Source organism: Ambystoma mexicanum, chromosome 2q, assembly GCF_040938575.1.
Source record: "Ambystoma mexicanum isolate Mex_15411 chromosome 2q, UKY_AmexF1_1, whole genome shotgun sequence".
Taxonomy (NCBI): domain Eukaryota; kingdom Metazoa; phylum Chordata; class Amphibia; order Caudata; family Ambystomatidae; genus Ambystoma; species Ambystoma mexicanum.
The window spans coordinates 1,428,104,628-1,428,124,913 of NC_090924.1; the positions used below are offsets into that span (position 1 = coordinate 1,428,104,628).

Here is a 20,286-nt window from a genome sequence, read left to right on the forward strand (position 1 = left end):
TCGAGGAATCTTGGCAGTCTTACACATAGAATGCCAGCAAATTAGTTACTTCTATTGTCAGACCTTTCATTGACTTGAAAACACCATACTTTACTTTTAGTTTATCACCGATTTGCACCAAGGGTTTGTATTGGTCTACTACAATCTTGAATACAGCGGTTCAAATTCTCCTCCCTCCCTCCCTTTGTTAGACAAATATTCCAAGGTGTCATCAAACTTTGCTCCTCCATGGATAGGTTTTGATTGACTGAACTTGGTTTCACTGCATGCATCAAACTGTTTTCTTAACAGTCTGTGGGCAAAACAGATTGAGTCATTCCCTCTAGGCTATTAGCAATCCTGGTAGATCTGCATCAAGACACGACTGTTAGGTCAGATTAGATGCTCTCGGGCATCTATCAAGACCCATAAATACGGAGAGGGCTGTGAGGCAGGGATGCATTCCTGCTCCCTGCCTCATCAATTTGTATCTGGCAGACCTAAATGATGCACGTAGTAGACTTACCTTTACAAGCCCTAAGATTGGTCTGCATATCACTTACGCTGATATTCTACCGTTGGAATGTTCTCCTCAAAGAATTCAACAAGTGTTTGGGGCATTGAGAAGCTATGCATCAGAAAACGAGTTGATCAACACTGGAAAAACAAAAATGCGGTTTTGTAATCGGTCAAAAAAAGGGACCCAAACTAATTGGTGTATTGATGCACATCCTTGTCTCTGGTGCAGGAAACTACCGATCTTGGTTTTAGACTCGCAGCACATTCGAGCAGGATGCTGGTGGAGGGCCGGATTAAGTCCAAGAGAGATCAGTTGGCTGCTCAGATGAATAGTATTAAGGGTGTCTTTTGTAAATTCTCTGATTTCCCCCAATAATATTTCACAAAGGCAAAGTCATTCCCACTATGACTTATGGCACCGACATTAAGTCTCAGGCCTGGAACCTTAATTGGGAACAACTTGAGGGAAAGCTTTGAAGGAAGGTATGGGGACTCCCACAAGCCTTGCCAATAGCCGCACTTCGCTATGAGTTGGGCTTTAACTAGTTCAGAGCAAGTATATATTGGAGGATGCTACAATTGTATCTGTCGATTAAGAGCCTGCAAACAAATTCTTTGTTCACTTATGTGAACAATGAGGACTTGAGGCGACCCAGTGTATATATATGAAGATCTTGCATAAAAAAAGGTAACTTCTTTTCTTACCAGAACATCAAGGTCGGTGGAGGAATGAATGACTAATCCCATCAGTATGAAGAGGATGATAAATGGTGTCCGGTCAAAGGATCGACTCAAAAGGGTCGAATTTCTTTTTAATATGTATATATTTGTTTTGATTTAGTATAGGTAAAAAAGGTGTTTTTACAACAAACGGGTTGGGGGGGACCCCCCAAAAATAATGCAACCCCTTTTTTCGGTCATTTTGACTCGAACCTTTTGTCATTCGACCCTTCTGATTCGAACATTTTACCTATAACCATGATAAATTAGATGGATTGGTTACGATTGTGGAAAGGCACTCATTGAGACTTCATAGTAGCTTCTCTATCCTGGACAAGCCCAGAGGAGTTTTGCTGACCTACTTGACAGGGTTTCCCCTATTATAGTGGGAGGAATGCTCGATTCAGATTGAGCATACTACCCACTAGGGAAATTTCATCTAGTCTGTCTCGGGAGAAGGCCCCAAATGAGTTGTGTCCTACATATTATGGTGAGATTAGACCATCGCTGCAACATGCTATGATTGAGTGCTCTGTATCAAGAGAACTGATGGGGTCATCTTCCGGCTACTTTGTACATGATCGGGAATGGCTGCAGAGTGAATTTTGGCAAAGTGTCCTTGGGGCCGAACATCTTTTTATCAATTGAGTTCATAAAAGTCTTGAAATTGCTTTAGAAACCATAAGGACTGGTTAGAACTTCTAATTTTCATTTGAGTAAAAGTGAAGCATTAAAGCTGTAAAATAGTACAAACTTGTTATTTTAAAGTAAACCTACGGGAAAAGTAAATTAAATGACCAACACATTAATAAAACATGTTTTTTTTTAAAGGGCTTGCTCTACGGTCTTAGTGTAGGCATACATTTGCTTTATGCAGGGCTAAATGAGCGGGGAGAATGCCATTCTTCATCGTTCTTGATAGGATGATTGCTCAAAACTGGATCACTCAACTAGATGCCTCAATGAAGGGATGTTCTCAGACCTTTTTAGTGTATGAAATTGGGGATGTTAGAGCACACCAGCACAAGCTTATGAGACTCGTCCAACATAAACATTTGGGAATGGGGTGTGTTTGGGGAGTGTGGGGGCGGGGGGAGGAAGAAAGGGAGTACTCAACTGCTCCTTAATGAAACAGATGGCATCCCTGGACTTAAAATGATTGGCATCAAGAACAATTTGAATACCTTTCAATAATGCATGATCTACTGTATTGCATGTGTCTCACTACTTTAAATTACCACACAGTGGCTCTGTGCGTCTCACTAATGTACTGATTTGGAGAAACTCTTAGTAGCATTCTTTGGATAAATGGACACCTGAAATTCCTTTTGACTGTTTAATCAAAAAAGTTGACTTTAATAATATTTTAAAAGGTTATGATCTCTTCCCACTCTAAACATTTGATCCTCCTGCCAAGCAGGCAATGCTGCAATTTCTTTCCTCAGACCGTCTATGCAAATATATTTCTGTCTTCAAATCACATTATTTAAAGTGGGAGATTGACAGGCTCCTTTTCGCACTAGTGGCTCCAAGTGTAGCATTTGCCTGGTCAACATGTTTGTCAATGATATTCCCACAACTCACACTTTGCATTCACTTTTGCTCAAAGTATTGGACTGGTTGCTTTCTGAATGGGTAGTCTTCAATCTCCTGCTAGAAAAGGAAACCTACTGCATTAGCATTTCAAAGGTAAACCTACTGCCATCCTTAACCTGGCTGTGTGTGAGTGAAGGTGCAGATATCTATATACAGATAGACATTTAGATTTACCACACACACTAGTGTTTTGTCTTTCCATGTTTGCCAGTCATGTATTTCTTAAATATTCTGAGGGCTGACCACGCACTGTGTGGCATGAAGCTCATGTAAACTGAAACCTAAAACCCAAATAAACACCAATATATCGTTTGACAGATGACTTTCGGGAATGCATTTTACTAACGGCAATTAAATATCCAAATATTATTGTAGTCTGTCAAAACTGGAGGCAAGCATTATGCCTCAATCTTTACTTTACTCCTCAGAAGCAAAAACACACTATCAAAACACAACAAGTCTAGAGATTGAAGGGCTTTGGGTAGCGAGTCAACAGTAATAACGCATCCTATCCAGACTCCTCCCCTAAAACAAGACACTCAAACAGTTACTATGTAAACAGTCCTTCCTCTTTCCTTGCTATTCTTTGGCTATTAAGCTTTTTTGTCCCCTTCCCATTCACGCTATACAATAAATGAAGCTAGTCAACATTTTCTCAATTAGGTCACAGAGTGCACTTGCATGTCAGAAGGATGTCTTGGGTATATACGGTTTACACCTCTGGAGCTTAGTGCAGTGTTGCTAGAAACTGCCTAATGCCCAACATTCTTGGGTGCGATGATCCTGGGTACCAGAGCACTTGGGACTTGTACATTTGGAGCAGGGTGATGAGGCAGAAAGTGTAACAGCCCAAGAGACGGTGATCAAATATGAGCATTTGGTGCAAGCAGGGATAAGCATTCCAATGTCCAAGATCTGAACAATGGAAGTTGAGGGATGGCATCACTTATTCTATTTAAAGGCCTGGAAAGTATTGAGAAAGTAAACGTTAATGTACTCTGGGAAATGAAGGACAAAGTGCAAAGTCTAAACCCTATGAAGAAAACTAGGCATGATGCATGCTGGGAAAGAAAGTTCTTTCAAATGCCGACAATCATTAAGGAAACCCAGTTTGATTCATGCAGTGCAATCAAGCTCAGTCAAACATTCAAAACATATCCATGGTGGAGCAAAGTTTGACTCCTTAGAAAATGTTTCTCAATGCTTTCCAGGCCTTATCTATTTCATTTTTTAAATAGAATTAGGGATGCCATATCTCAACATCCATTGTTCAGATCTCATCTTTGTAATATGTGGTAGCTTTGTGTTGGACATTAGAATGCTTATCCCTGCTTGCAATACATAATCATGTTTGATCTGGGTTATTAGCTCGAGTATCCCAGAATCTCCAATCTTATTTATTTTATTTATTTATATATTTGTATAGCGCTGCAGCCCGCAGGCATCAGAGTGCTTAACAAAAAGACAGACTGGAGTATAGAACGGGACAGGTCAAAAGTCACATGTAACAGACATTTGGAACCGAGATGGGCTAGCTGGCTGTCGGAAGTAGGGATCTTATTTAAAGAGAAGTGTCTTGAGTTGAGTGATCTTGGTATATGCTTGCTGTGGTATTTGCAGGCTTCACCCTGTCATGCCTTGTCATCGGCTCTTTTAGATAGCGTCTCCTCCCGAGTGTCCTTGGTCGGCTCAGGAATTTGACAGTCTGGGGTCTTGCAAATGTACTGCTTAGTAATCTTTGGTTGACTGCTTCTCTTTGCCTCCTGGACAGTGTGATGCCACTTTCAGCTCCAAAATGTCAACATCCCCTCTATTATGCGTTATTTGAAGGCCTGTTGCTCAGCAGGGTTGCTCACGTGGTCACTGACCGACATGGGACTCACTTTTTCTCCTGCATGAACAGCCAGAACTCGAGAGGTAGCAATCATTGAAAAATATTTATAAGAATCAACATTGATGCCAGTACTAGTCAAACATTGTTTCGAAGTCACCAGAGGATTGTTACTTTAGAGCGCAATGACGGAAGAACATCCATTAGCTATTTTGTAACTACTTTTCAGTTGGTTCTTTGCTGGCTCGTGCAGATAATCCAAATGATGGACCTAGAAATCCACTCTGTGTCAAATAGCTCCTCGGGTGGCATCTCTCAAGCTGGTGTTAATGAGGCGTGATGGATCAACTCGATCTTGGAACAGATTGTCTCCCTTAAGGAAAGATATAGGTAGACTGTTCAATAACTAATCGAGTACCAAAGGAGGAGAGGCCTTTTCAGGGAGATGAGATTCTAACCCGAATTGCCGAAGGACAGCTGTGAAGATGGACTGAAGACCAGTTTCGTTGTTTGAACTGCCTGTTCAAATCCGCTTGAAGAAAGTGACATGAGGTGGACTATCGCTGGCCTGGATCAGTGGTGCCTAGAGACTATTCTCCTTATTGGGTCATCCTGGGTCTCATCAGTTGCTCTCGTTGTTAGACCATTATTTGCTTGTAGCTGCCCCCTCTTGCCCTCAGAGCTGACATAATCCTTTTGGCCTGGTTTTCCCATATTCCTGTTGCACACTCTCAATGATGCAGAGTCTGGCTGGCGGGTCGTCCCCCTGGATACAGATCATTCCTCTCCATGAAGGAGTCAGTCCCTGGGTACTGTATACTTCACCAGAACTGTAAATATAGCCATTTACTTAGCAGGATCTCTTGCTGTTTGTGAGTCAAAATTGCACTGGCCCCATGTACTTGGATCCACATCCTGAAGGCCTGATATGTTCCTTAAGTCTTCATCAGGTCTCCTGGATCTGGCAGTTGTAGTGATTTGCAGATCCCACTACCCCCCCCCCCCCCCCACCCCGGCGCCCTTCAGTATATTGTGGTTGAAATCCTGCTCTGCTTCCTTCTCTCCCGGTGGTATAGCTCTTTAACTGCATTCCTGCTTGGTCTCTTATGGGTTCGGCTGCCCCTTTGGTAGCACCTGTGCATTAGAACAGGTGCTTACCTGGCTTTAACATAGAACTGTGCTTGCTGGCATAGTTCTAGGTTCTTGCTGGTACTTTGAAGATTGTAAAGTGTTCTCCCATAGCAATAAATCAATCTTTGAGTGACTAAAACAGTTCTCTTCCTGGACTGATATTATTTCATGTGCCACCAATGGTTGGATTTTTAGCTTGTACTTGTGATGTTACTCCCTGCATTGTACTCCTGCCAAATGAAATGTGTGTGTTCTACAATAACCGACATTTGTTATTTTGTTTCCATCTATAAGTGTATGGAGACCACAAATGTCTAGTGTTCAGTCTACCTCATTTTTGGTGGCCCTCATGGCACTGTTTGTGCTGTTTTAACTGGTTACTCACACCGGGAGTATGATTATCCTGTAGGTTATCTGTAGTTCTGTACATCTGTGTAGTTGAGGTTGTGGAGAATACAGTGGCTTTTAATGCACTGGCAATGTGGATTCTGAATAGGATTATTGTTCATACTACCGATGTCCAGCGATCTTTTTCGAGGGGATTGGGTCCTCCAACATATTCCAGATCTATGACAGTAATCACCACAGCTGTGCTGCTTCGGAAAATCGCTCGGTGCCTGCGTCCTGCGTCAGTGACATCGATACGCCGCCCTCGAGCACCTCCTCCGACGGCCGGCATCACTGGATGTTCTAAGTAAGATGCACAACGCCCGTAGCCTCGGTTCCGTTTTTTCCACTAACGTGTTCGCTTCGGAGATCTCGGTGCGCCTCGACTCTTTGGAGTTTGTTTTTTCGGTCCTTCGAACCTGTTCGGTTGTAAGAAGTTTTCGAGATGTCTTCCTCTTCTGCCACCCCGCGTCCGGGCTTCAAGAAAGGCAGGGACTGCAGGTCCAAGATGTCGGTGACGGACTCGCACTACGCCTGACTCTGGTGCCTCGGGGAGGCCCACGATACGGATAATTGTGTTGACTTCCAGTCGCTTACGTCCAAAGCCTTGCGGGAGCGCAAGAAGAAACTGTCGATCGGTAAGGTGTCCAAGCCCTGGAAGTCGAGGACTACTGGGCTTTCGATGGACGATTCGAGGGGCGACTCTCCGCATCGTCGTAAGTCTAGGGGGTCTCGGTCCCGGAGTGAGTCCCTCCACTCCTCTGCCTCTTCGAGGCACTCCCGGAAGCGCCGTCATCGTTCACCTTCCTCGTCCGAAGACTCCACCCATCGGCGGTTTGTTTATCCCACCAAGCATGCGACTCTGGAGGAATGGGCTTCCCTCCGTAAGAAAATGCTGGCGATTCTTGAATCGCAGGGCAACGATCTGTCCGCGCCTCTGAGTGGGGTCGGGCGTGACCGTACTAGAGACACCGCTCGTATGCCTTCGGGCTCGGGTGGTCGGCACGATCCGCGGGAAAGGTCCCGCTCGGACAAGGGGAATCGTTCTAGTCATGCCCATTCCAGGTCCCGGTCCTCGACGCACTGAAGACTGTGTGCACCTGTGACGTCTTCGAAGACGTTGACGCCTGTGGCGCCGAGGTCATCGAGGGACTCTCTCGAGGCTCCGCCTCCGAGGAAGTCGTCGACGCCATTCCATTGGTGCCCAGGCTGTCGAAGACATTTGGGGCTCCGCCCACGAGGCCTGTGTCGACACCGTCGGCGCCACATTCGGGGTCGACGCCTATTCACTCGACGCCTTTTGAGGCGTTTTCGACGGGGGTACCCCCGGGTATGGTGCAAACCCCCCCCCCCCCTAGAAAGGCTCTGGCCAAGGCCAAGCATTGCTTTGTTCCCCATTCTGTGCCCACTTTCCACCATCTTGATTACATTTCGGAGGTGGATGAGGGCTCTGATGATGGCATGGTTTCTGATTCGGTGCCAGATGAGATTATCTCGGGACATAGTCAGATTGAGGACCTGCGTCAGTCACTACACGACGCCAGTGGTCTAGACACCTCTCCGGAGGTGGAGTTTTGTAGGCCTGAGCCTGGCACCCATGCGGACTCCTTGTACCGGCGCCTTATGTCAAGGGTCACAGAGTACTTGGGGTGGTCTGCTCCCCCTGGGGATTTTCTTCAGGATGACCTCGCGGATATCCTCGACCAAGGTCAACCAACTGACCCGGTACTGCCGTTCCATATGGCTCTACAGAGGAGGGTGGCAGCGGCTTGGACTGCTCTGGAGAGTCTCCCGGCAGTGGGCAAGTCTTTGCTGCGAAAATACTGCCCAGCTACTAGCGACCCCTGCTACTTGACCACGCACCCCACTCCAGAGAGTTTGGTGGTGCAGGCGGCTACGGCCCCAGCAAAGCAGGCGTTGTATCCTACCATCCCTCCTGATAGGGACGACAAGCGTTTTGATGGTTGGGCGAAGAAAGTGTTTTCTTCAGGGGGTATGGCTCTTCAGGCGGCCAACACCGGATGTGCCTTGTCATGTTTCACGCACACTCTGTGGAACTGTTTCCTTAACGGCTGAACATATTCCCGAAGAGGACGAACGGGATGGTTTTCTTGCTATGGTCCAGGATGCCATGTGTGAGGCCGTTCAGTCGGGTTTGGACATGGCAGATTGTGTCAGCCGGTCCAAGGCGGCGAGCACTGTAATACGCAGGTTTGCGTGGTTGCAGAAGTCAGGGTCTGCTCCTGTTGTGCAAGCCTGGCTCCTCAACATGCCCTTTGATGGTGTTCATCTTTTTGGCAGCAAGGCTGACTAGAGCCTTGAGAGGTTGTAGACCTCAAAAGCTGCAGCAAAGTTGTTGGGCGCTGCCAACCTCCGCCTTTTCGTCCTAGGGGACAGCAATGGAGGGGAGGTTCCTTTCGTTATTACTCATCCTTTGGTAAAGCGAAAGGAGCTGCTAGTCAAAGGGGCTACCGTAGGAGTGCCAGAGGTGGAAAACAAGGTACTCGAGGTGCCAAGGCCGCTCGGGCTATTGCCTCTTTGCCCTCAGGCAACGCCGCAGCCACTTCAGCTCAGTCATGAGGCCATGTCCCATGGTTCGCCGGTTGGGAGAAGGCTGGCGCAGCGTCTTGTCGAATGGCGTGCCATTACTTCAGATGTGTGGGTTCTGGAGATGATAGTCTGCGGCTACTGTCTTCCTTTCCGGCAGAGGCCTTGTGACAATACACCTGGGAACCTCTCTTTGAAGAGTCCGGATCCGCTCCTTGCGCAGGAAATTCAATCCCTGCTGGAGAAAGGTGCCATAGAACTGGTACCTGTAGCGGAGAGGAACAAGGGATGGTATTCCCCTTATTTTTTTAATTTCAAAGAAAGACTGGGTATTAAGACCATCATGGACTTGCGCGGTTTGAACAAACTCCTCAGGAAGGACAAGTTCAAGATGGCTACTCTCTCAAGTCCTCCAGGCCCTTCATCTTCAGGACTGGTTGGTGTCTCTCGACCTCAAGGACGCTTATTTTCATGTGCCGATCCATCCAAAGCACAAGAAGTACCTGAGGTTCGCGGTTGGCGACTCGCACTTTCAGTTTCGGGTCCTGCCGTTTGGATTGACCTCCGCCCGAGGGTCTTCACCAAGCTCATGGTAGTGGTGGCAGTGCATCTCAGGAAAGTGGATTCACGTCTACCCCTACCTGGACGATTGGTTGATCAGGGCGCGCTCTCCCGAGCAAGTCCTGGATCATCTGTCCGTCACCTGCCACTCCCTCCACAAGCTGGGCTTCTCCCTCAACTTAAAGAAGTCCCACTTGACGCCAACTCAGAGGCTCCAGTACATCGGAGCAGTGCTCGACACGTCCCTGGGGCAGTGTTTTCCTCCCCAGGTGAGGGCTCATCACAATCAGCAGATTGGGCACTAGTTGCAACATGCCCAGTCTTCCCTGCGTTCGAGTTCTTGAGATTGCTCGGCCTCATGGCATCCTGCATTCTTCGGGTGCCAGAGGCCTGGTTGCGGATGAGATCTTTGCAATGGGCACTCAAGCTCCAGTGGTCGCACTACTCCGGCAGGATGTCGGACCTTGTTCAGTTGCCGCCCTTGGTCTCCCAGGACCTGCTGTGGTGGGCCGTTGAAGGCAATCTGATGAAGGGGGCTCCATTTTGGCTACCCTGGCCGGAGGTGACGATAGTGACGGACGCATCCCTCACGGGATGGTGAGCTCATGCCAACGAGTTGACAGCGGTCGTTCGTCTCTGTTGGAGTCCAGACTCCATATCAATCTGTTGGAGCTGAGGGCCGTCATGCTTGCCCTGAAGGCTTTTCTGCCGACTGTGCGAGGAAAGAATGTCCAGATTCTGACGAACAACACAGTGGCCATGCAGTACCTCAACAAAAAGGGGGGGGGGGGCAGGGTCACTTCGTCTGTGCAGGGAGGCAATGCAGCTCTGGTTCTCGGCAATCCAGCAGGACATTTTGGTCTCGGAAGTTCATCTGGCTGGAGAAGAAAACGAGACTGCGGACGCTCTGAGCAGGCAGAGCGCGATCTCTCACGAGTGGGAGTTGGCTCAGGAGATTCTCCTGGAGATCTTTGCCCTTTGGGGGAGCCCTCAAGTGGATCTCTTCGCCTCCAGTGTCAACCAGAAGTGTGAAAGTTTCTGCTCGCGGGAATTTCCGCCAAGAGGTGCCTTAGGAGACGCGTTCGTAATGGAGTGGTCCTTCCCACTGCTGTACGAGTTTCCTCCAGTCCCCGTCATACCGCAAGTGCTGCGGAGGTTACGGAGGTTCGGTTCCCGGATGATCCTCATTGCTCCGGCATGGGCCAGGAGGACGTGGTACCCGGACGTTCTCGGCTTGTCCACCTGCCCTCCACGTCTTCTTCCCTACCGAGACGATCTGCTCTCACGGGAGGTGGGGGTCAGGTTCTCCATCCAGAGGTCCGATCCCTCAACCTTCACACTTGGCTTCTGAAAGGTTGAGGTATAAGGATTGGGACCTCCCTGAAGACGTGATGGAGGTGTTGCTTTCAGCCAGACGGCTGGCAACAATGTCCCTGTACTGTTGCCGTTGGAGAAAGTTCTGCGACTGGTGCAGGGTTAAGAATGTAGATCCTTTTTCATGTGACATTCCTGTGGTTCTGTCTTTTTTGCTTTCTTTGGCCCACAAGGGCCTGCAAGTGGGTACCGTTAAAGGTTGCCTGGCGGCGCTGTCCATATTTAAGTGCTCATCTGAAGAGTGTTCTTATTTTAAAATTCCTTTAATTTCTCAGTTTCTAAAAGGGCTCACTAATATGTTCCCTCCGTCACCTTTCCAGGTGCCCGGTTTGGATTTGAACCTTGTTCTCAAGTTTCTAATGGGTGCTCCATTTGAGCCTTTGCATTCCTGCCCTTTGAGACTGTTAACTCTTAAAACTGCATTTTTAGTTGCAGTCACTTCCGCTCGCAGTGCGAGTTACAGGCACTTTCAGTTAAGCCACCCTTCACTGTTTCACAATGACAGGGTTGTCCTTGGAGTTCGTCCTTCCTTTCTTCCGAAGGTGGTGTCGGAATTTCATTTAAGCCAGAAGGTTATTCTTCTGGCGTTTTATCCTCCTCCGCATCCTGCTAAGGAAGAGGAGAGGCTCCATAGGCTGGATCCTAGGAGAGCTTTAAGCTTTTATATTTCACGCATGTCCCGGGTCAGAGTGGACGATTAACTCTTTATTGGTTACGCTGGAAGGCGTTTGGGACAAGCTGTTACTAAGCAGACTTTGTCTCGATGGATTATCCTGGCAATTTCTGAATGTTACCGCTTGGCGGGTAAGGACCTTCGGATAGTCTTGCGGGCCCATTCTACCAGGGGGTATGGCGGCCTCTACTGCCCTGTAGAGGGGTGTTCCTATTCGTAACATCTGTGATGCAGCCACCTGGGCTTCGGTCCATACTTTTGTACGTCACTACTCCCTCGATTGTATCTGTTGGGTAAGGATCTGGCCTTTGGCAAGGCGGTCCTTTACTCTGCAATTTCATTGGGCATTCTAAATTTCTATCTTCTAAATTCTTTTTCCCACCTCCTTACGTTGGTACTGCTTTGGGAGTCTGCCATAGATATGGAATACGTTGGAGGACCCAATACCCTCGAAGAGCAAGTTACTCTTACCTGGTAATGTTCTTTCGATGGGATGGTCCGACGTATTCCATATCGCTCCCTCCCTGCCTTCCCCGCTACAAAATTTCTTATGCGATTGCAGCTTACGTTTTCCGCAAGGCTTTGTGTGGTCAGACTGGCAGAAGACTGGTGCCACACGTTATGGGAAAAAACTACAAGTGAGGCTACGGGCGTCGTGTGTCCTACTAATAACATCCAGTGCCGTCGGAGGAGGTCCTCGAGGGCGGCACATCGACACAGGACGCAGACGCCGAAATATTTTCCGAAGCAGCACAGGTGTGGCAATTACTGCCATAGATATGGAATACGTCGTCGGACCATCCCATCGAAAGAACGTTACCAGGTAAGAGTAACTTGTTCTTCTACCCCATGCCTTAAGGTTTTATATCACCTATAAGAGAGGCAAGGATATTCACGGTTTTACTTTGCTTTGTGCATCTTTGTAATACACATTTTGTAGTGTATTCATATAGGCAATCAAGTGGCACCCACTTCACTTGGGCAAATGACTGCGCTGCCTTGCTACATTAAGAGTGGGTTCTGGTGAAACTTTGGCGGTTGCCCTGTTTACCGTTTGGTTAGTCCCACTTCGCTTAGTTGTGAAAATATCTCCCTAAAAGCCACTATTGCCAGATGGCTCGTCATCTAGCTTTTAGGCATATGCCCTTCACTGTTTTTCCATTCTAAGAGACTTCTGGTATATTCCACCAGATCGAAGGTGCCACTGGAGCCTTTGCGAGCATGTACCCATGCATGTTGGGAGGCTGACTGGGCTACTCCCCTTGTTTTCTGCAGCACCTCGTCCCCGTATTTCCTTGCTGTTTATCTGTTTTCAAGTATTTGGTAGATTGGAGAGCCCAGTGTGCAAGCGTAACAAAAATAACTTAAAAGTCTGTGGTATTCTTAGTCTGTGGCACTCCTTCCTTTGCAACTTCTACGCTTCCTTCTCATGCTTGATGTTGATATCGTGGAGCCGGCAGTTGGGGTTTATAAAAGGTACCTGGGTGCGTACTAGAGTGATTTCTTTTTCTACCAGGGTTTTTTAATTAAAATTCGATTGCATCTTTTTATAGCTTCTTTTGAGCGGTTTTCTGGCCCAGCCTAATGCAGGAGCAGGCCTTTCCATCCATTGTGAAGGGTGGGGAGAGCTATTGTTTAAGAGTACAAGAAGCACAATGAAAGTCAACTTTTTTTATTTGCATTTTGTTTATACCCTCCTTTAAAATCAGTGAACTGCTTGGATGCTTCAAAACATGACATACAATTTTGACCAGACCTGGATGCTTGGGCTTCTAGAATTCCAAGGTTTGTTATACCTGTTTGGATCCAGTAATAGAAACTCTTTTCAGTGCATTTTTTCATAGCTTTATTTTGAGCATTATCCAGTAGCTTCTTTCCGGTCTGTGTGGTGGAAGAGTTGTAAGGTCCTTGTACATTTCCATATTCTTAAAGTGCTGCTCTATTTGTCCCTGCAGTGACTGCTTGATGCTGTTGTCTTTTAATGTGTTGCATGTGTGGATCTTTCCCTGAAGCATGACTGGCCACACCTTTTTTTTTCTTCTTTTTTTCTTTTTTCTTTTTTTTCTTAATCCGCGTTTGTTCCTCCTCCATGATTCAGGGATTAGACTAGTCTGTGCTCTCACACTCTCTTCTACAAAGTTATCATCCCTCCTCAAAGGGGGACCTTTGAGAGCTGATGTTGTTCTGCCGTCAATGATCATGTATGTGATGGGGAGGCTAAGTTGTAGAAACCCCGATCATTCAACTGCAAAGATTGGCTTGGGTGAAACTGAAGGCAAATGTGTTCATTCAGATCTCTGCTTAAAAGATTTGAAGATGTGAGTTGCTAGTGCGGAAGAAACCAGGGCACCTTTGATGGACAGATTCTTCTTTGTAGGGAGATGTCCTTGGCACCCCACATATTCTTTAAATTTCAAGTTCTTCATTACATTATCAGTGTACTTCAGCATTGCTCTAGGTCTTTCCCAGTAAATATTGAGCTTGTAAATTTAGTGGGAGGGTCTGTGTACTGGGTTCTTGTGAAGTGGAGGCTCTTAATGCATGTTTGGACCTGGCTTTACTGTACGGCTTGCATGTCTCAGATTGTTGTGTTTCATAGAGACTAACATAAAATGCTTGTTTTTTTGCTGTTTCCTTTAGCGAGTAGGTGGAAAAGCCTGTATTGCAGTCCGTTGCCATCTCCAAGTGCTCCTCAACCGAATACAGAGGCAAGCACCTGTAGCAATGCACTAAATTCTCCTGGCTACCTCAAATCAACTAACAAATCTCTACTAACCTGTGGCAGCTCAGGTATGACCTGCTGAATTGCACAATCTGGGCGTCTTGTCATGGTATTTCCTGTTCTATTTTGAAGACTCCATTTATGCCTGCTGTAAATGGTTTATTGGCGTGCTTCACATTTGCTTAGTACTTCAAAAGAACTGTGCGAATGGAGTTGCGTCTTTTTTGTCATCCTTAATTGTCGCTTTATTTTGCCCTAAATAGACTAGGCGAGAGTGTCTAAATCTTCCCCAAATATTTGTATCTGTCTGTACTGAACCGTTTGATTCTGCGACTTTATGAGGAATCACTTTTCAGTTCAGCTACTTGAATCTGCTTGGTTAAAGCTCAGGCAGTACTGCACATGGGATCTATCCCCAAAGCCATGCCGCTGCCCTTTTATTTCCTGCACTACAAAGTTTAAGCACTTTAACATCTGCATGTTGCAACCAGGGTGGTCTAGTAACATTGTCAACCTCTCCATACACCTGTGCTCAACTCTTTCGTAGTCCTTTTTTTGGCAGCAGAGTACACTTTTGAATGAGGAGATGGCATGAATGTATAATAGGTGGTGAAGAACTGCTTGAGAAAACATCAGTCCTATGGTTTCATTGGGAGTAAAACTTAAATTTTCTGTAGACTTCAATGTGGTGGCATCTTAGAAAGTCAGATTCTGGCTTCACTTTACTGGTGTAAACCTGCATGCCCTCTAAATTCTAAATGTGGAGTGTTTCGGGGCCCAATAGGGCCCCCATTGAATGTTCTGTCATGCAGAACATGTATGAGTTCTTGTGACACTTCTGCTCAGGGATTTTTCCACCGCAGGTAATCAGGAGAACATGTCCTGCCACAGTAGACTATTTCCACATGCGTTCCTATTACAAATGCGTGTTTGTAGATGCAAACCTAATAGTACCTTGGCTCTGTGAACCAAAGGGCAAGAATCTACCTTAGATACTACTGTTCCACAAGAACAAAAGCCAGAAGAAAACCTGCTGGCCTTTTACAACCTTTTGATATTCCACCTACACCATGGCACACCTTGTCTTTAGACTTCATTACAGATCTACCGCCATTGAATGGATTTAACACCATCCTAGTTATTGTGGATCTTTTTTCCAAGATGACCCTCTTTATTCCTTTAAAGGGGTTACCTTCTGCTTCGATTCTGGCCAAGGAGTTCCTCGTACATTGTTATATTACACAGATTCCCTTCCGTATTGGTTTCTGACCGAGGTAGTCAATTTATCTTGCATTTTTGGAAAAAATGTCAACTGGCACAAATCGACGTGAGGCTATCAACAAGTCACCATCCCCAGACCGATGGTCAGACTGAAAGGACCAACCAGATCCTTGAACAGTACCTACGCTGCATGCTACACCAGACCGAAAGCAATTGGAAAGATATTTTATGGATTTCCGAGTACGCATACAATAACTCTGTACATTCAGGAACCGGACAAAGCCCTTTTTATACCATATATGGACATCACCCTCGAACCTCAGAACTCGATTCGCCTCAGCACTTAGAAATGCCCGCAGTTAGTCATTTGCACTCTACTATTACACAAGCCTTTAAGGAAGCCACAGAACATTTGAAACAAGCAAAAGAGAAATACAAGAAAAATGCTGATCAACTTAGAAGTGAAACTCCACAATACCAGATTGGGGATCAAGTTTGGCTGGCTACAAAACCTATACCTCTGAAGGGAACTCAGACTTTTAATCTTAGATATTTGGGACCTTACATCATTAAGGCCATATCAACCCAGTGGTCGTCAAATTGGAATTACCCTCTAATATGCGAATTCATCCTGTCTTTCATGTTTCACTTCTAAAACCAGTTCAACCAGGGACAAGATTAACCAAACCACCTGACCCCATCTTGATAGATGGAGAACCTAAATTCGAGGTAAAAAATATCCTGGACTCCAAGATGATTAAATCAAAACTTTTTTATTTGATCGATTTGAAGGGCTACGGACCACAAGAAAGATCATGGGAGCCTAGCGACCACGTTCATGCACCTCGGTTGGTGAAAAGATTCCATCGGAACTTCCCAGACAAACCGGGGCCAGGGGGGGAAGAACAACTTTAGGAGGGGCCTTGCGGTGGAGTGCTGTCATGATGCCTACCACCGGGCATCAGGGCCAAGGCCCTCAGCTCCGGGAGCAGGCATCCAGACATTTGTTTAAAACTCAGCAGCCCCGGCTAGGGGCTGTCTGGGTTCAGTCCTGGCGCCATAGGCGCCAGGCTCATGGACTTTACTTACCTGATGCAGACCATGCTGCAAGAGAGTCCAAGCCTACATGAGGCCTGGACGGGACTATTTTGTTACAGGGTCTATTTTTTACTCGGGCGTGGCTCTAGGGAACTTCTTACCTGGAACTACTTTGGAGGCTATTTAAACCACACCCGAACAGCAGCACATGCTTCGCGTTATTCTGCATCCAGCAGCGTGACGCTCACCGTGCCTGCAGTCAGCATCCAGTCTTCTGCCACGCCCGCCTCGAATCCGGAGCTCATAGAATAAAGAAGAAAAGGATAAGGTTAAAAAACAAACTTATTTCAAATTCCTCACCTAATTCCGGAACCATTTCATCTCCGGACCTGGAAAGTACATCAGTCCTGCACGCGTCGCTTCGCCAGCTCCTGCACGGCGCCATACTCTCCAGTTCTCACAGCATCTTTCGGTCCGGCACTGTCTCCATCATTTCTTTGCCGTAATCCGGCAACTAGGGGACACAAGAAAAAAACAAGGTGAGCCAAGGGAATCAACAAATACAACCTCTTACCACCATAGACTTACCTGATTTACCACCGGCGGTATTATTCCATAACACTCCACATTTTCATATGCCGCATCTCTAAAGAGGGAGAAAAACAACACGTTAACGCATGCAATAGTTACTGGACAGCGTTGGGTAACAGACTCTTACCTGAACGCCAGCAGCAGCTACGAGACCTTCTTCTCACGAACTCAGTTGCAATTTAAGGAAGGAAGGGGACAAGAGTGAACATCGGGCACATTGAACTCTTTGAACTTGATACTTGCCAATCCCGCCAGGGACTTCAGAGTCAATACTTACCGTAACTCTCCCAACGCCTTCAAACCAGTGAAGTAACTGGTATCTACGCGCCCCTGCAAGACACGCAGGATGGAGAGCTCATCTTTTACGGACATAAGGTGAGGTTAAGGTGATATCGGAGGAGATTAGTGGGGGAGAGCGATAACCATTGGGAGGCCATCACTAAAACCCACAGGTGGTTAATCCCTGTCTCCACTTGCAGGAAAATACTACTTCGGGTCCAGCAGACAAGACTAGGCGGGCCAGTCCAGACAGTCATCTCTGCACTACGCATCACATTGAAGGAGACCACAGCTGTCTGGGTCCGATCGACACCCCTGTGGGGTCCAGGTGAGCGTAACACCGACCTGAAGTGATACTCCTAGGTCCCCAGTGGGTTACTGGTGACTGCAAATGGAGGGCACAGTCTGGCTAAAGCCAGGAGATTCACCAGTTGGAGTGTCAAGACTGGAAGGGTGCAACCGCAACCATCCCTCATGGAAGCTAAATAAAATACTGCCCCTCTTACCGTGGTTGCCACAGGTTCCTGATTTGAATAACTGGTCACCACACAGCAGCCAATTGGAGGGGGGGTGGGGTTGTGAAAGGGAAGGGTTAGGGAGGGGTTGTGGATGGTGTAAGGGAGGTATGGTATCGAACAGTAAGACCCACACAAGTGATCACAGTTCAAGGGTGTTTGTTGAACTCCACCTATCTAAACCTTAAGATGGGAGCAAGCAACGGCCATCAAATAACACTGTCCTAGTGTTGCCTTGTCAAAATAAAAGGGCCTTATCAAATCAACCTATTGACAATGCTTGCTTCTAATTACAAATAGTGTTGGAAACAATGTTATGCAAAAGAAGGGTTCAAGAAATGATATTCAAGCCGTTGGCTTCCTTTCCCTACGTTTTCAGCACAGGACAAGGCAGCACTCTAGCTTAGCACAGTCTCGGGCCTCTCTAGCACAAATGTGCAGTTCAACATCATCATGGCCTTCTATGTCAGTCTCTTTGCCATTCAGTCTTTTTCAGAGAGCCTGATGCAATACGACAAACATCAAAAGTGCCTCAATTTCTTCTTAGGATTTCTCACATACAAATTATCTCGTGTTTTTCTGGTCACCCTGGGTCCCCCTTTGCAAGGCTCAGACCCACTTTAACACAAAGCTTTCAATTGATCTTCCTCCGCCAGGCTTGGACCTACTATATCAACTTTGCCAGAAACTTTCTTTACTGTATCAACATCGAAGACTTTCGATTGTGCGCAGGATTTTCTTTGACCCATCGCAAGACCACTACTCCTACGTCCTGTCCCTTTTCCTCCATACTGCATGGGTGTCCCTCACTACGGACGAGAGACGGAAACTTTTTCACCAGAAAAAACCTTCTTCCCCTTTAAAACTAGAGGTGCGTGGCCCTCGGAGCATGCACTCCCTTGGCTCCACCCACCAACTCCACTCCTAAGTCACCTTTTCCGCATCGACTGGAATGGACCGCTTTCACCAGTGCTGAGGGGTTTGGCTTTGGCCTTGTAATGCCACACGCTCTTCCCCAGATACTGTCTTCTGTCTTTGTTTTTTGGTATTAATTAGGTACTCTGTCCTCCGGCGCCATGCTCCTCCGCGGCACATGTCGACGTCAGCGGGCTTCAGCAGGTGTCCAGCCTGCAAGGGATCTTCCCTACATCAGACCCCCACGCTCTTTGCCTCTGCTGCTTTGCCCCGATCACAGCTGGGAGGGTTGTACCGTGTGTGACGTGCTTACACTGTGCTCTCTGAACAGGTTAGCTCGGTGAAGGGAGCTCTTCGAGAAGTCACCTCCAGAGGACTTGAAGTTCGTCAGACACAAGTCCAGGCCCAAGGTAGGACTGCTTCTTTTCCATGGCACCCCGCAAAGGCGACTCCTTCCCAAGGAAGTGCCAGAGCGGGAGGGACGTTCAGGTTCTCGTACCAGCAGAGGTACCAAGGCTGATTCAGCTACCGGGCGCCAGGCCAATGGGTCGCTAGATCTTTCCGAATACAGGGTTGAGGAACCGCAAGGTTCTTTTACTGGGTGTCCACACGAGGGGCTACGCCCTAGTACTGGACATATGTCTGAGGGGGCGCCTGTACACAGCACTGCCGGCGACTAAGCCGAGGCCAATACGCCTAGTAGGCCTCAGCCTGAGTTGCAGTGTATGCCTCAAGCTCCACCTCCAAGAGACCTGGAGGAGGCTGGGCCCAGCAAGACAAACACTGCGACGCAGGCACGTGGCATGCAGCCTGATAAGTTGGCCGCTATGCTGGACAAAATGGCCGCTCGTCCGATACCGCTTCCTGGTGCGGAGCAGGTGGGAGGAGTTTCGAGGTGTGAACTGGTCTTCACCAGGTACATGGCCTTCAGCGGCGCAGGGCAGATTTACCCTACAACCAGCAAGGCAGATGAGACACAGGCCCCAGTAGCCACCCGCTACTCATTCAATACCACCTCACCATCCTGTGAGGACAGGTTTTTTGAAAAGACCCTCACTCATGAGGTTTCCTCAGATGGGGGTCATCTTTCGGGATGTGATCAGGGACATGATCCCGCCGGTACCCCCGCCGGCACCTATACTCAATCCTCCTATGGCTCCAGTACCTCAGGCCCCTGCACAGCCCCTGCCTCATTCGATTCCGGCTCCCCTGCCTGCCACAGTTTATGCGGTTCCACACCAGCCTCCAACAGTCACCGGCTACGGTTCTTCCAGCCTTCAGTTCCCAGCACTCCTCCACCCGCGCTGGTCCAGCCAGACACTCTAGTGGACACCGATGAGGACGACAACCCCCGACACACCATCCTCAGCCACGGGTTTGGCTGAATACTTGGAGCTTCCACAATTCGAGGTGGAACCACCAGAGGCGGGGGGTGCTGGCTGAGGTCATAACTCTACACCCCATGGCTAGAACGGGGATCACGATGCAGAAGGACATTGTCGCGTTGGCCAAAAAGGGATGGCTGAAACCCCATTCAGCGCAGCCTTTCGCCTCGACACCAAGTACATGCAGGTGAAGGGGGATCCACTCTTGCTGTCGGCACATCCTCAACCATACTTCGGTGATCGCTGCAGCATCACTTTACTCCAAGCCGCAGTCGTCCTCGACCACCTCTCGCGCTTCTAGG

At 47.6% G+C, this 20,286-nt stretch overlaps 1 protein-coding gene across 2 annotated transcripts in view; it reads left to right on the plus strand.

Moving 5' to 3' along the window:
- LOC138570222 (SLAIN motif-containing protein-like) overlaps nt 1-20,286 on the plus strand; it is a 402,579-nt gene that overhangs the window by 190,137 nt on the left and 192,156 nt on the right. The window contains exon 4 of one of the 2 annotated variants that reach the window (XM_069648952.1): nt 13,959-14,108. The exons of the other annotated variant lie outside the window; for it this stretch is intronic. Coding sequence (XP_069505053.1) covers nt 13,959-14,108 — 150 coding nt within the window. The remainder of the gene's footprint in view (nt 1-13,958; nt 14,109-20,286) is intronic. 2 annotated transcript variants of the gene reach the window in all.